Genomic DNA, 16,096 nt, shown 5'->3' on the forward strand with positions numbered 1-16,096 from the left:
AGCGAGACTGAGATTAAAGTAAAGCCTCTCCACCACTGCAGCCAGGCTTTATACAGTGTGAAATACATTTGCTGCCAATTATTCTATAGTTAATGTGTGTGTTTTTTCTGCTGACTCAGGCGTATTTCATGGTGTTTCCATCGAGTGTCGCTGATTTGCGGGAGCTCCACTCACGGGTGATAGTTGGCGTAGGAATACGCACGCTTCTCCGCAAATAATTGTTTTTATAAATACCAACGTTTGCTAACGCACATTTCTGCCCGTCTACGCAAGGTTTTTGGGCGCAGCGAGCTTTAGAAATGAGGCCCCTGGACATTTCTAAACATCATAAACACAGAAGAATCATTACAGGCAGAATGTGATGAGCGCTCACCTGGCAGAGAGGATGAAAGAGCGCTCAACACTTTCAATGTTGAGCTCGTTCTGATAGGCCTCCTGGCTCGGTTTACTCACCTGGGGAACACAGAAGTCCAAAAATAACACAAAACCAGCGTTTAAAACGTTAAAAATGCACGAGCAATAATCAATAATTCACTAACTGTTTAAAACGCAGACATAAAAATGGAATCAAACATCAAAAATAAACAAGTAACAACCTCTGAAATATGGACTCAATCATAAACAATCTGTTCTTTGCACATTATTACAGTACTTTTGTATTTATTACTATTGTAAATTGATATTTTATGTATATCTACAGTGCAGACCAAAAGTCTGGACACACCTTCTCATTCAGTCTTTCAGACTGACTGACGTTCATTTCTTAAAGTAACGACGGCGGCTCGTTTTTCTTTACTTAGCTGCTTTTTTCTCGCCATAATACAAATTCTAACAGTCTCTTCAGTGGGACCATCATCTGCACAACACAACCCCAACCCCATTTATTAGGCAGGAAACCTCCCTTATTGAAGCTGACAGGGCACAGCTGTGGAGTGAAAACCGTTTCAGGTGACGAACTCTTGAAGCTCATCAAGAGAATGCAGAGTGTGTGCCAAACAGTCATCAGAGCAAAAGGTGAAGAAACTAGAATATCAGGCGTGTTTTCAGTTGTAGTCCATATTTTTACGTGTGTTAATTCATAGTTTTGATGCCTTCAGTGTGAATCTACAACGTCAATAGTCATGAAAAGAAAGGAAACTCACTGAATGAGAAGGTGAGTCCAAACTTTTGCTCTGTACTGTAAACTGTTTTATATTTCAGTTTTTCCAAATATACAGTATATTGTATGTATATATTGTTGTTGTAAATATGTTTTCTTCCCCCTTGGATTATGATACAGAAGTGAGTGTGTCAGTGAGTCTCTTACCTTCATCCCAGCCAGAGAGAGGACACTGTTGAGTTTATACTGGCCGGACTGGACCGGAGTGGTGTACATGAGCGCGTCGTTAAACTGGAGACAACACAGACGGATTTTACTGACGCTCAAAAACATGCAAAACGTTTTCAAACACAGCTCCACTTTGAGAGGAAAGACGGGAGAGAGAAGAGGTGACGCTCACCAGGAAGAACATCCGCGGCTGCATCACTTTCCTGGACAGCTTCATCAGAGTCCCCTCCTTCAGAAACACCTGGAAATGACGACACGTTGCTCTCAGTATAATAAAAAACACCTGCAGCACGCAAAAGTAGAGAAACCATCGCTATTTAACCTCTCACAAGACGTGAGACGATGATGTCACTGGAACCCTTTGTGCTCCAAGTGCCAACGACTGTCACTCTAACGACAGTGGGAAGTAGGTTTCGACTTCCTTAGTGCGTTTATAAACGCCCAACACAGGAGAGCTAACTCCTCAGGCCTGGACTCCGCTGTCCACTTACACCTCAAGGAGAAAGCCCACTCCTGTGATGACAACAATGTCCACATCCTGGACAGAGAGGACAGATGGTTTGAAAGAGGAGTAAAAGAAGCCGTGTATGCAAAAGTAGAGAAACCAACGCTAAACAGAGGAGGAGGTCTGAGACACCACTTATCTCCAGTTTACAATGCTGCCCTTTCATCCCTTCATTCAACGATCCAACCTCAAAGAACAACTGTTCACAAACGTCTTCTGTGACTCCAACGACTGTTGTTCAGACTCAATAGAGCACTAACGAAGTCCAAACCAACTTCCCACCAACGACTGTCACTCTAAGGACGATCATTGGCACTTTGAGCACAAAGCGTGTCAGTGACATCATCGCCCTTGTGAGAGGTTAAATATCTGGATCTCCACCCCAGTTAGTTGGACCAGTCCCAGCCTGGTCCTGGTCCTGGTCCTGGACCAGTCCCAGCCTGGTCAGATGCGTACATGAACTGATGAAGCCTCTTGAATAAGAGGTGAAACGTCTTCCTAGCTCAGGGGTAGATAATTCCGGTCCTGGAGAGCCACTGTCCTGCATGTTTTAGGTTTCTCTCTGCTCTAACACACCTGAATCTAATGATTTGCTCGTTATCAAGCAGCTGATGCTCGTCACAGTTTGATTATTGTCAGACTCAGGTGTGTTAGAGCAGGGAGAAACCTAAAAACATGCAGGACAGTGGCTCTCCAGGACCAGAATTGCCTTTTTTCGTGCAGAAACATTCATCAAAATGAATTCAAAAACTCTTCTCTACCTTGCTTTATTCACCTTTGGCTGCATTTATGTGTTTTTTTAATTGTTATTTGCATTGAAGCTTCATAAAATTACATTTAAATGTTATGTTTCTGTGTCTTTTAGTGCAACCTAGGTAAAGGAAAACTACTTAAAATATGCGGTGGTATTTGTCAGTCTTTGGTTTTGAGACTCACCCTGCCCGGCTGAACGATCTCATGGTGCCCGTTGAGACTGTACTGAATCTGCATCAGCTTCTGAAAGTTATCCTGAAAAACAACAACAGTGAGGTGAGGAGAGGAGAGACACGAGGCCAGAGGAAAGGAGACGAAGCTGTGTGTGGAAAAAAGGTCTCACCCCTTGTTTCATAATGTCGTTAGCGTGGTTGGCCACTTCTTTCACGATGCTGAGGGCAGCTGCAGAGACGGGCGAAGGTGAAACATTAGTGTTTGACGTACGGACGGCACAAATGATCCTCCTGGTAGACTAGGGTTGTTCAACGGGGGTGGTCCTCAGGGGGTTACCTAAGCCTAACCCTGGGGGGCGCTGGGAACGTGATAGTTTATCTCATCTCATCTTCAGCCTCTTATCCTGGGTCGGGTCTCGGGGGCAGCAGCTTTAGCAGGGGACCCCAAACTTCCCTTCCCCGGCCACATTAACCAGCTCTAACTGGGGGATCCCGAGGCGTTCCCAGGCCAGTGTGGAGATCTAATCTCTCCACCTGGTCCTGGGTCTTCCCCGAGGCCTCCTCCCAGCTGGACGTGCCTGGAACACCTCCCTAGGAAGGCGCCCAGGGAGCATCCTTACCAGATGCCCGAACCATGACAGTGAACGTGATCATTTAAGAGTTTCTAACCCAAGGTAGACCTCTCATAAATCCAACCCTAACGTCGCCTACGTTAGAGATGGAAACAATAGGGCAATGGTTCAATAAAAGAAAGGAAAGTTGAGAACGGGTCCCCAGTTTGCTCTCACCTTGTGTGTCTTTGTAATCCTCCGAGTCTTCTGGAAGGTTCTTCAGATAATCTGGGAAAAAATTATTCATTTTGAGCAGGTGTTAAAACACAAGGAGATGCCGATCCCACTTTGTTTGACCTGCAGGTTTTATTCATACAGACAAAATGCAAGCTCCACCAACACTTTGGATTCAAAATAACACCCTTAGAAGTTTCTTGTATACGGAGAAAACACATAAAGTAGCCTCTAAAGGACATGTAACACACATTTGTACACATATAAGCGAAGAAACAGACCAATGTTTGCTCCTGATCCAGGCACCAGGTGGAGACAAACTGTCCCTTATTCCCTCATTTACTTCCAAATGATTTTGAACATTTGAATCTCTTCTGCAGAATTGGTTCTCTGTTGTTTACGTTCCCGTGTCTGACCACTGGGTGTCAGTACAGAACCAAAACAGAAGCAAAACCCCGACCTCTGTCCCAGGTTTCAATCACGTGCTGTCAATGAATCAGCGTCACGCTTCAATAAACCCTTTGACCCTCAGTGTGCAGAGGAAGGCGGAGTGAAAGTGTGTGTCGGGGGTGTTTGTACCTGTGAGCAGCAGCTGGTACTGAGGGATCCTCTGCACCGGCTTCAGCAGGTAGTGTTTCAGAGCCAGGCTGGCACATCTTGGACTCGTCTGAGATGGAAAAGATACACAAACACTGAGGCTGAGATACGCGGAGAGAGTTTTGATGGCTGCTACTGGAAGTATTATCCTTAAAGGGACAGTTTTTTGTGGTTGTATGAGGTCCTTAACCCCAGTCAGTGTGGTACCTACAGTAGATGATGGTTGGTACGCCGGCAGTTTGGAGAAGCAGACAATTCAATTCAACCTAATTTTATTTACAGTGCCAAATCATAACAGGGGTTATCTCAGGACACTTTACAGAGTAGGTAAAGACCACACTCTATGACTTATTTATGATTTACATAGACCCAACAATTCCCCCGTAGAGTACGGTGGCAACGAAAACCTTCACTATAACAGACAGGGACGTCAGACAGACCCAGCTCTGTGGAGGACGCACATCTGTCTGCACCGGAGGGAGGAAGAAAAGGAGAGAGAACGAGAGAAAAGACGGGCAGATGGACAAAACAAAACAGCGGTAGAGAAAGAAATCCTGTCTTTCTGAGGTGAAATTACTGTTTTTGTCAATGGAGTCTGGTGGCTGTGAAGAGAGCAACGAACGGCTCGAGTCCCCCCTGTGTAAACATAAACATGGGTGTTTGACGGCAAATTAAAGTGGTGAAAATATTCGAAATACAGCGTACACTTACACTGATGTCGATTTCTTTTAAGTGGCTAAAATAGGTCTTCTCCAAACTGGGGGGTGTAAAGACCATCTACTGTAGGTAACACACTGACTACGGAAAAGTACCTCATACAACCACACTTCAACAAAATATCCCTTTATTCTCTATCCCTTTAAATGTCTGCAGTCACCGTGAAGATGTAAAGACCGTAACAGTATTTTCATATAATGTAACGTAAGCCTTATTAAAATCTTGCTTGAAAATGACGTGAATTAAGCTACCAAGTGATGAGATGTTTGAAGGGAAATGACAAAAAAAGCAGATTTAAGCCTGATAACGGTTGATAAAGATACCCCCCTCCCTAAAAACAAAGGTACAGCTCTTTATAAGAGGAAGAAAAGGCTTTAATTTCTTTAGTCAATTAATTAATAACTTTAAAAAAACAATAATGTTCATTCAGTAATGAACTTTCCCTCATTAATAAAAACACATAATACTCAATAAACACAACGTTTTTCCCCCAAAACTTTACCTCAAACTCTCTGACGACGGCAGCGAACGCGGCGTTTTTCCTGCACTGTTCGTCTAACAGAGCCACGTTGTTGTCAAACTGCCGGATGTAGGTGGAGTACATCTTCAGGTAAGGACCCTTCTGGACGAAGATGTCCGCCAGTCTCTGGTGATCGCTCCTGGAACCAGACGTTCAGTATCAGTGTAGCAGAAGGAAAGGAAAAAGAGCTGCAGTTGGATATCCTTGTGAGAAAATGTGCATATTTATTCTTATATTTACCATATTCTTTTTAGTGTTGGACATCATTCAAAGGGTTTATGATAACATTACACTCACATATTCAACTGCTAAGATCATGCAGTTAAACACAAAGTAGGCACAAATTATAATGTGCCCAAAACTGTCTAAATTTCACCGTAGACTTCACACTGAAGGATATTTCAGTAAGTCAACATTGAAACAGGAAACAGCTCTGCAAACTCTAGCACCTGACTTATACAATAAGACAGTTTGGACTGAATCCGTCTTTTTTAGGGTTCGCCTTTGTCAAAATCTGACGACTTTTGGCCAGAATTATGACAGAAACGGCTCTTCTTGGTAGTGATGTTAGGTGCCATGGAGAAGTCCCCCCTTGGTTTAAAGGTATTGTTGTTTTTTTCACGTTGTTTTCCGCGCCGTCGCTTCCTGGTTTATTCTATTTCCAGTTCAGACACCACCGCCGTGGAGCGGGGTGTTCTAACCCCGGCACATGCGCAGACGAGAAACCCGATAGTAACTCGGGTAAAACGTCTACAAGCGAGAGAACTCCAGTTACTAAAGGAGTCATCTAGGTCTGTTAACCGGGGTATGAGAGCTCACCTGGGTAGTCCGACAAATGTGTGTGATTGTGTGTGTGGTGTGTGTTTACCAGTGTGCCACTCGCTCCTCCAGCTCCCTCAGCAGGTCTCTGTTGAGCTGGTAGAGTTGAGGCAGGTAATACAGGATCTGGCTGAGGATCCGCTCATCCACCACCGGCTTCCCGTTCTGACGGGTCGCCTTGGCAACAGCATCACGAAAGTCCTAAAAAGAGAGACACAGAGGGGGAATGCCATCATTATTACACACACACACACACACACACACACACACACACACACACACACACACACACACACACACACACACACACACACACACACACACACACACACACACACACACACACACACACACACACACACACACACACACACACACACACACACACACACACACACACACACACACACACACACACACACACACACACACACACACACACACACACACACACACACACACACACACACACACACACACACACACACACACAGCACTGTATACTGCAGCTGAACAGGAACCACTGATTATCACCTCATAAATTGCCCCCTCCTCCTCCCTTCGCCCACCTCTCTGCACATATTACACACACACACCCTCTGACACACACACACACACACACACACACACACGGAGCTGACAAAGCACTCATGACTCTGTCTAGTGTGCCAACACACACATCCACCTGGAAGGAAGCAGGGAGGCCACGCAGGATCCCAGTGTCCTGGTTAATATTTCTCTCAGTGTGTGTGTGTGTGTGTGTGTGTGTGTGTGTGTGTGTGTGTGTGTGTGTGTGTGTGTGTGTGTGTGTGTGTGTGTGTGTGTGTGTGTGGCTCTAATGTACTGAAACATTAACTTTCAGGTGACAAACAAAGTTCATTTAGATGTAAAAAAACATGTGATGAGAGACAGCAGTGACACTATCACACCGCTGTGATGTGTATTTGTGATGAAGTGTTTCTCTTTATTGAAAATGTTGGAGGCTTATCTGCTATTTCAAAAGGGATTTTCAGCGTGATGCATAAGTAGCACATCAGTAGCACAAACATGATTATCTTTATCATGCCTGAGACATTATACTAATTATTATAATACTGCAGCTAATGAACAACTTTCTAATTCCCTCCTCTCATGCAGAAACAAAACGAACCCAAAGAATAAAACTTAACAAAGAAGAAGGACTGTAAAAATTAAAAAACATCAACTTATATAATATATACAGTGTATTAATTATCATGCACTGTGACAGAAAGATCTGACACACAGGAAAAAGAAAAACTGCCCACCTTGACTTTGCCACAAGTATGCACACACATACACACATACACACACACACACATACACACACACACACACACACGCGCGCAAGCAAGCACACACAGAGGATTATCGAAGGTATGTGTGTATCTGGAGGTCGTCTCTGTGGCCTGAGGAAGCAGCTGCTGGGCGGCCAGGCCGTCCGTGCACAGACAAGAATGCGATTTGACCTCTTTTCTTGGACAGAGCGCCGCGCTGCGCCCTCCCCCGCCAACCACAGGACCACGTTTTCTACTAATCCTGCGATGGGTTCTACTAAAGCCGTGTCTGAGGCGGCCAGACAGGTGGACCCTCGACCCCGCTCACCTGGGACCCCCCTCAGGACACTTATCCGTCAAATGTTACCACTAATGCACCTAAACAGAAGACACCAGGTAGTCTAATGTATTGATAGTATTACACGCTTAGTTAACAAATGCTGACATTAGAAGTCACAACCTGATTTCTGCCTAAAAAACTACAACAACCAAACATCATCGAGTCACATGGTTCCTATTCGTCTTCATTCAAAACAGAGAAATATGCACCAGGGTGAGCAATAATTCAGCGTTGAAGTGTGACATTATAAATGAAATTGGACTTTTTTCCACCGAGAAAGGGAATCGCTAAAGAATTGGACCAATAAGCAGAATCGATAACGATGCGGCGATCCCTAAATATAAGTGGTTCTTTTGTTATGAAAGTGGATTCAAGTGTCATTTTGGCGCAAAATCATCCAATGGTCTCTCTTTTAGCACTTACATACATAAAAATAAGAGTTTTTTTTGTGTATGAACTGTTAACAGAGAAATCCAGGAGAGTCGCTAACAGCCGGGCGTAACAGTGGTTAGCTCGGGGCAGCACGGTGAAGGCATTCAAAGGTCTTTTTTAACCACTAATGCTGCTGAAAATAACAGCAAACCTCTGCAGCAGCATGAGAAGAGTCCCTACACAGAAAACAAAGCACCAATGGGCTCCTTCCTTTGGGACTGACTTTGGTAATCCACTGTAATGGACTTTACTATGAGAGGAGCTGGTACAGGGGCCAGTAGGTAAGTCTTTAAAACACTCTTTTAATAAACTCTGGCTTCACTAACTACGTTGTTGCTGCTTTGTTTTGTGTGTAGGGACTCTTCTCATGCTGCTGCAGAGGTTTGCTGTTATTTTCAGCAGTTTTAGTGGTTAAAAAAGACCTTTGAATGCCTTCACCGTGCTGCCCCGAGCTAATCACTGTTAGCCACGTCCGACTGTTAGCGACTCTCCCGGATTTCTCCGTTAACAGTTTACACACAAAGAAAAACGGTCTCGATGGCTTATTTGATGAATGTAAGCGCCGGAAAGAATTACACTTTGACATCTCTTTAAAACACTTCTTCTTCTAGCAACAGAGCTATCAGGTGGAAATGGACGGCGAATGAAATGATCAACTAAAGCTGGAGAAACAATATGTAAAAATATTGTATATGTGCGCCACTAAGATGCAGCCTTATACATACGTTAAAGTATTGTTTTTCTTATTTCAACAAACTCATTTAACATGAAATTATCAACAAAAACAAACAAACTGTGCAGCTCAAAGCAACAGAATCAAACCATACCTTGACTCATGCTCTTTTTCTTGCACACACACACACTCTCACACACTCACACACACACTCACACACACACACTCTTGCCTGATGGCGTCTCCCCATAATCAAAGCATCTCCTCCCACTCGTGGCCACACGTTCACCTGCCCACGGGAAACCATAAACCCTCCAACGCAGCAACTTTAAAAGCCTCAGCTGCATTATTCAACTCTGCGCGGGCACTTCTTGAGCAAAGACAACAGCGGCCAAGAAGACCTCATTAATTCACGTCCATCCCTTCGGAAAGAGAAGAAAAAAAAAGCTCTGAGCGCCATTCAAAACAATCACGGCGTCGGCGCGGGTCACAAAACATACAGCGTGATTTATTATGCTGGCCGCTCGTCTTCCCTCTGCTGCGTGCGTGTGTTTGTGTGTGTGTGTGTGTGTGTGTGTGTGTGTGTGTGTGTGTGTGTGTGTGTGTGTGTGTGTGTGTGTGTGTGTGTGAGTTGCTCCTTTAATGCAACTCTTGAGTAAATAAGACACTTACTATGTGAAGAAGCTTCAGGACGTCCACGAACCTGAAACGACAGCGGAAACATAAGACGAGCGTGAAACACATTTACCCGGGGGCGATGTTTCCAAAGGTTCATTATATTAAAAATAAAACACTCACACTTTCTCCGAGCTCATGATCTCCTGGGCGATGTGCACCACCTTCTTCCTCTTCATCTCGTCCTCCTGCTGAAGGGAGGAGAAACACAAACAGGTCAGCGACACCGCAGGCTCGCACACTTTTACTTACTTAACACACACATCACAGTTCACTCACAGGCTCGCTGCAAATCACCATGATCGCTCAGATCCTGTTTCGCACCATCAGGATTGAGTTTACAGCCTTTTAAAAAAGCTCAACCAGGCCCCAAAACCAGGGCCGACCTCCCCCTTCTCCCCTTCTCTCCCCTCTCTCTGTGCTTTCTCATGGTGTGTGTTGTTGAATGGTAATGGGGCGGTCTTTCAACGACTTAATTTGGACCGCGGCCTTGACCCCCCCTCCCCTCCAACCCTCCCCTCCCGACCCTCTGCTGGACTGAAATGTCCCGCTGGTCCTATCGGAGCCTGTATTTGCGATACCCCGGAGGTTTGAGGGGGCATCAGACGCAGGTGTTGACAGTATCATAGAGCGGGTCACACAGGACGAAGAAAGAAAAAACACAGCTCATTGAGAGAGCTATTCCTGAACCTGTAACCCCTTCTGTGTTTGCTCACCAACCCCCCCTCTTTCCACAACACACACACACACACACACACACACTCACAGACACACATGCACACTCTTCTGGAGAGCTGTGGCGAACACACTTGGCAGCACGCAATCTCCAGTAGCTGCGTGACAGTTTAGTCACCGGCAGCGATGCGAGCGTCAGCTGGAACGCCTAAACGCGCTGCCCGTTTTAATAAGTTGGTGTCATGTCTGGAAAAAGCTAATTTTTTAATGTTTTGCACATTTTTTCCAATTTATTTATTTGTTTTTAACACAGGAAGATGAAATATAAGAGTAGACAAGAAGAATATATAATATTTATTCACACTTTTTTCACAATGTGACAGCATTTATATTTTCTATTCCTATTCTAGTCCTTTAAATATCTTGGATATGGCATCGAACACAGAAGACTGGTAACCTGAGCGTCTCGGACAGAAGCTAAATGCGTGCCCTTACGTTGCAGGTGAAAATGAAATTTGATGAAATTAACAGTCTTTTTATGGTCTTTTCACACTATTACCTGTTCATTTTATTTTATTTTTAATGATGTAATTGTCTTTTTTTTCCGCCTGGGCCTCGGCGAATGCTTCTTGCTGCCCGTACGTCATCACGCCGTAACACGTCACACGCATTGATGACGTCATGGCGATGCGTGGCTTTGTTTACAAATCTTTCCGTAGACCTCAGAGTTTTTGTGCGTCTTGTCGACTGTTTTTGAATCTTTTCATCGACCAAATCTGCAGTAAACACTCCACCTCCGCATCACACCAACGTGAACCTTTCACCGCCATTGTTTGAAATGTCCGCGCATGGTCCCTCCTTCTTCTTTTTATGTCCCAACAGGCGCACAGGAAATGACCTCGTGCTCGTACACGTGCGCAGACTCGTACTCGTACATGTGCAAACGTGCTTTACAAAAGCCCACCTCTCCCAAACGGGCCGTGGACGGCAAGCGTGCCACTCCTAGGCGCGGTATGGTTGCACTCACACTGGTCAAACGAACTAGACTTTAGCCGTGACACGTGCTTTGGGCACGGTACGGATGGACAGTGTGAGTGCGCCCTTACTCTATAGTGACTCTCATGCCTCAGAGCGAGGTGTTACCTGTCGGTCGGCCACGTCCAGGTGCTCCTTGCTGGAGGTGGAGCTGCCGTCCTCTTCATCTGAACTGTGCATCTCCTCCTCCTCGGAGTGGACGTCCTGCCCCAGCCAGCCACTGCAGGAAACACACGTTCAGCACAACACGCTCAGGTTAAAACGTCACACGTAGCAGAATTTAACTTTGCTTTAGAAGGAATGTGTGAATGAGAAGCCGACTCGGAGACGAGTGTGACTGCGAGTTCAGGAAAACACTCCCTGGATAAACAAAGATTAAAGTTTTGTGCAACTTGATTGATGATAAATTGAGTAATCTTTACTCAGGAGAGGTATATGAGTCAGTACGAACTCATTGGGAGGTCCTGTACGGTGGAAAAGATCGACTATAACAGGAAGAAAATGCCAACATTATCATTTTTGGAGGTTTAAACAGGGTTCGTAGACCTTTTCTAAGGTCAAATTCAACAAATTCAAGGTCTATTTTCAAGCTTTTCCAGCACCTTACACTTAACGTGGTAAATTACGTGTTCCTACGAATACATTTAGATATTAAAAATGATTATTTCACCTTTGTTTTTTCCATTAAAATCACATTAAAAGAGACAGTATTACGCTTTAAACACCAAAAATGTTTCGTAACACAAGAAGGATTTGAAATTAAATTATATTTCTATCCTTTAGCTATTTGTCGTGAAAGAAATGTGGATACAATTCAAGCATTTCAGGCACTTTATCCAAAATTCAAGCACTTTTCAAACCTTGAAAACACAAAATTAAAGTTTAAAGAGTAAAAAAAGACAGAAAAGACTGAATAATAAAGGACTTTAGCGCAGAAATACACACATGAGTGTTTCAAAAAGCTCCCAAAAACAAATTAATTAGGCTGAAAGAATATTTTAAAGGAGTTAAGTTGTAAAAAAACACTTGTTTAAGTTACTTTTTCAAACAAATTGTTATTATTCATTCATTTCAGGCAGCATTCATGTAGCATTTGCACAGAAAACAGCAACATTTGAATGCAATTTGTGCCTGAAAAGGAGAAACTCTTATGTACCCCCTCCCCTTTTTCTCATCAAGTGTCTTAAACAGAATGTGTGTTGTCACTTCCTGAATTTATGCAATTAAAAGTAAATAATTGTTATGAAATAAAGACCTAAAAAGCAAATCATGATATATATACTGTCATTCTTTCATTGTCATGTTGATTTCAGCCATTCTGCCCGGCCCTTATTATGATTATTATGTTTTAGGTGGGTCTATATCTGTATATTTATATATATATTTATCATATTTCTTCGCCAAAGTGATTATAAAAGCTGCCGCTGGCTCCGCTCCACCCACAGAACGCGTTGTCTGCCAGGTTGGTACAAGCAGCAGCACGTGTTAGTGTGTCACTAATGTTTTGATCTTGTCTGATTTCAAAGAGTGGATGATGAAATGAGTGGGAGTTAAAGGATTTTACCTCCTCAGCTCTGGTCGGCTGGTTCTCGGTCTCTCTGAATAGAGCGGGCCGGACAGATGTGGCGTTTCTGAGGCCGATGTTACGACGGCGGGAAATTCACAGATTGATTTATAGTGAAATCTGGAGCGTGAATCAAAAATAGAGCTTTTCTGTTTGGATCGCGCACCGATTCTGCACCGATATGAGTCTAAGAAGGCAGCCTTCTGAGTTCTTTTGTCAACAAATAACCTAAAAATGTATGATGTGGTCAACCAATCCTAGAAAAGTACACTGGGAAAATAAAGAATAAATAAAAAAATAAAATAAAATAGACATCACGGTTAGCGTCGGTCAATTGTTTACCACTAAATTAAAATAAATATAATTAAATAAAATAGCAAAATAGTACTGTATGTTCAGTATAAGTCAATTGTTGACCATTTAAATAAAAATTAATAAAATTAAATAAAAATGCAAAATAGTGCTGTATGTTCAGTATCAGTCAACGGTCGACCATTTAAATAAAAATAAATAAAGATAAATAAAACAGTAAAATAGTGCTGTATGTTCAGTATTAGTTAATAGTCGACCATTTAAATAAAAATAAATATAAATAAATAAAATAGCAAAATAGTACTGTATGTTCAGTATTAGTCAACGGTCAACAATTTAAATAACTATAAATATAAATAAATAAAATAGCAAAATAGTACTGTATGTTAATTTTTAGTCAATTGTTGACCATTTAAATAAAAATAAATATATATAAAAAAAAAGCAAAATACTACTGTATGTTCAGTATCAGTCAATTGTTGACCATTTAAATAAAAATAAATAAAAATTAATAAAAATAAATAAAACAGTAAAATAGTGCTGTATGCTCAGTATCATTCAATGGTCGACCATTTAAATAAAAGATAAAAAAATATATATTGAATGGCTAAACAGCACTACATGTTCAGTATTAGTCAGTTGCTGTTCTTTTAAATAAAATTAACATAAATAAATAAATAATAAAATGTCTAAATAACCCCAAGTGTCAGTTTCTGACATGCTCTATAAAGGTATAAAATATATAATCTACACAGGTTTATCGGTGCGTCTCTGGTATAGAGGCTTGTAGATGTTGTATCTGGAGAAAACGGTGATGGCTCAGAATAAACATTAGATGGTAAAGACTGTGGGACATTTCCTTTCCCCCTCATCAGCAAGAGCCCGCTCTCTCTCCACGTCCTTGTTTTCCTTGCGTGCCTCCCGACACTTTCTTTCACCTAAGTCGTAATGGACACTCTCTCTCCCCTCTCGGACTTCTTTCTCTATCCTGGAGCGTTCCAACACACTGGGTCAGGCACAGAGCGCCACTTGTTTACGGCCCGAGGCTCCTTACATAAACTCAACGGGCTCGGACGCCTGGGAAACACTACGGATGCACTCCCTCCTCTCTCCTCTCCTCTCTCCTCTCCAGCACAGACCCGCTCTGCAGATCAGGCAGAGTTAAGAAGCAGGGTGACATCTTAATTATTTTAAAGGCTGATTTCACACCAGCGTGCCTCGGCGTCGCCTAACGCGACCTCCACTTCATCACTTTTGGTGCCTCAGGATCAGAATCGCTCCATGGGATCTTAACGGCATGAATGTGGCGCCGTCCTTTAACACTTCTAACACACTCATTTTGACAATCGATGAGCTGTGTGTGTTATTTACCCAACAATGTACCAAGGACTCATGAGATTTAGTCTCTTAAACCGGCATTAAATCAATAGTTTTATATTTAAAGGCATCAAATTATTATATTATATTATTATTATTATTATTATTAGTCAATTTAAATAAAAATTAATAGAACAGCAAAATAGTACTGTATGTTCAGTATTAGCCAATGGTCGACCATTTAAATTAAAATAAATTAAAAAAATATAAAAATAGTACTGTATGTTCAGTATTAGCCAATTGTTGACAATTTAAATAAAAATAAATAAAATAGCAAAATATTGCTGTATGTTCAAATTAGTCAATTACTGACCATTTAAATAAATAATAAATAAAATAGCAAAATAGTACTGTATGTTCAGTATTAGCCAATTGTTGACAATTTAAATAAAAATAAATAAAATAGCAAAAATAGTGCTGTATGTTCAGTATCGGTCAATTACTGACCATTTAAATAAATAATAAATAAAATAAATAAATAGCCAAAAGTACTATATGTTCAGTGGTTCAGTTATTTACCTACACCAAGATTTATTCTATGCATTAATCAATAGTTTTATATTAAAATGATCAAATTATTGTATTATTTTTATTATTATTGTTATTATTATAGGGTTCCCACTCTTTCCTAGAGATCATTGTGCAGGACATTCTCAGTGATGCTGTAACTGATATGACACCACACACTTACAGTAAATGCACTTTTGAACACGTCCTACTGTAAAAACAGTTTGTAGCCAGTGTTTGACTCGTACAGTCGGCTCCTGCTCTTTGTTTTGACCTCGACTCAAGACGCATTATCCAATTCTCTCTCAACACACATTTGAAACGTTGTTCCTCCCCAGAGATGAATCACAAACTTAAACATTTGCAGGCAAAAACAAGCAAGCCCAACAACTTTAGCGACTGAAGCAAACATGCTAACTGATTAAAAACGAACCGTTTTAAACAAGTTGGGAAGAAAGCAACAATTTTAATGTAAAATACTACTGTGAATAAACTTTAGGCTGCAGTTGTGGGCTCTTAGGGTCTTAGTTTCCGGTGATTATGCAACAATTAATACATAATTATGATTCCCTGAAACCTGCACTGCTCCTTTAAGTGGTAATATCATCCAACCTGCATGTGCTGCCATGTGACGTGACTTGGGGTGTTCACGGGGTTTCAAAATACTCTCACCCTTAAACCACAATTTAACCATTAATATGACCCTGAACACACCGTTAAAACTGTTCTGTTTGTGGATCTTTATTTAAAATGACGTTGTAATTTATGCATTTGTACCTGAGTGTGTGTATTTTCTCCTTCAACTCTTCCTTAATGTTTTCTGTCTGTTTGCAGCTCCTTTGCTTTTCCACAGGTGTGAAATAAAAGATGATTTATTCGTTCATGTACCGGGATGGGAACAGCACGCTGGCAAGAAAACTGGCGTGATGGTGAGGTTAGGAAGAGGCTAAACACAGTGCGAGGGCGTGCAGGCGGAGGAGGAGGAGGACTGGTGGTTGCTGGAGGTTTATTTTCC

At 42.2% G+C, this 16,096-nt stretch overlaps 1 protein-coding gene across 1 annotated transcript in view; it reads right to left on the bottom strand.

The window, feature by feature from the left end:
* Nucleotides 1-16,096, bottom strand: part of LOC310962940 (FYVE, RhoGEF and PH domain-containing protein 6-like) — a 30,713-nt gene that overhangs the window by 8,555 nt on the left and 6,062 nt on the right. The window contains exons 3-14 of the mRNA XM_083935563.1: nt 11,430-11,541; nt 9,735-9,802; nt 9,609-9,639; nt 6,246-6,397; nt 5,360-5,516; nt 4,123-4,210; nt 3,547-3,597; nt 2,929-2,987; nt 2,769-2,840; nt 1,500-1,568; nt 1,307-1,390; nt 374-453 (exon numbers count right to left, since the gene is read on the bottom strand). Coding sequence (XP_083791689.1) covers nt 374-453; nt 1,307-1,390; nt 1,500-1,568; nt 2,769-2,840; nt 2,929-2,987; nt 3,547-3,597; nt 4,123-4,210; nt 5,360-5,516; nt 6,246-6,397; nt 9,609-9,639; nt 9,735-9,802; nt 11,430-11,541 — 1,023 coding nt within the window. The remainder of the gene's footprint in view (nt 1-373; nt 454-1,306; nt 1,391-1,499; nt 1,569-2,768; nt 2,841-2,928; nt 2,988-3,546; nt 3,598-4,122; nt 4,211-5,359; nt 5,517-6,245; nt 6,398-9,608; nt 9,640-9,734; nt 9,803-11,429; nt 11,542-16,096) is intronic.

The sequence above is a fragment of the Echiichthys vipera genome (genome assembly GCF_963691815.1).
Source record: "Echiichthys vipera genome assembly, chromosome: 20".
Taxonomy (NCBI): Eukaryota; Metazoa; Chordata; class Actinopteri; order Perciformes; family Trachinidae; genus Echiichthys; species Echiichthys vipera.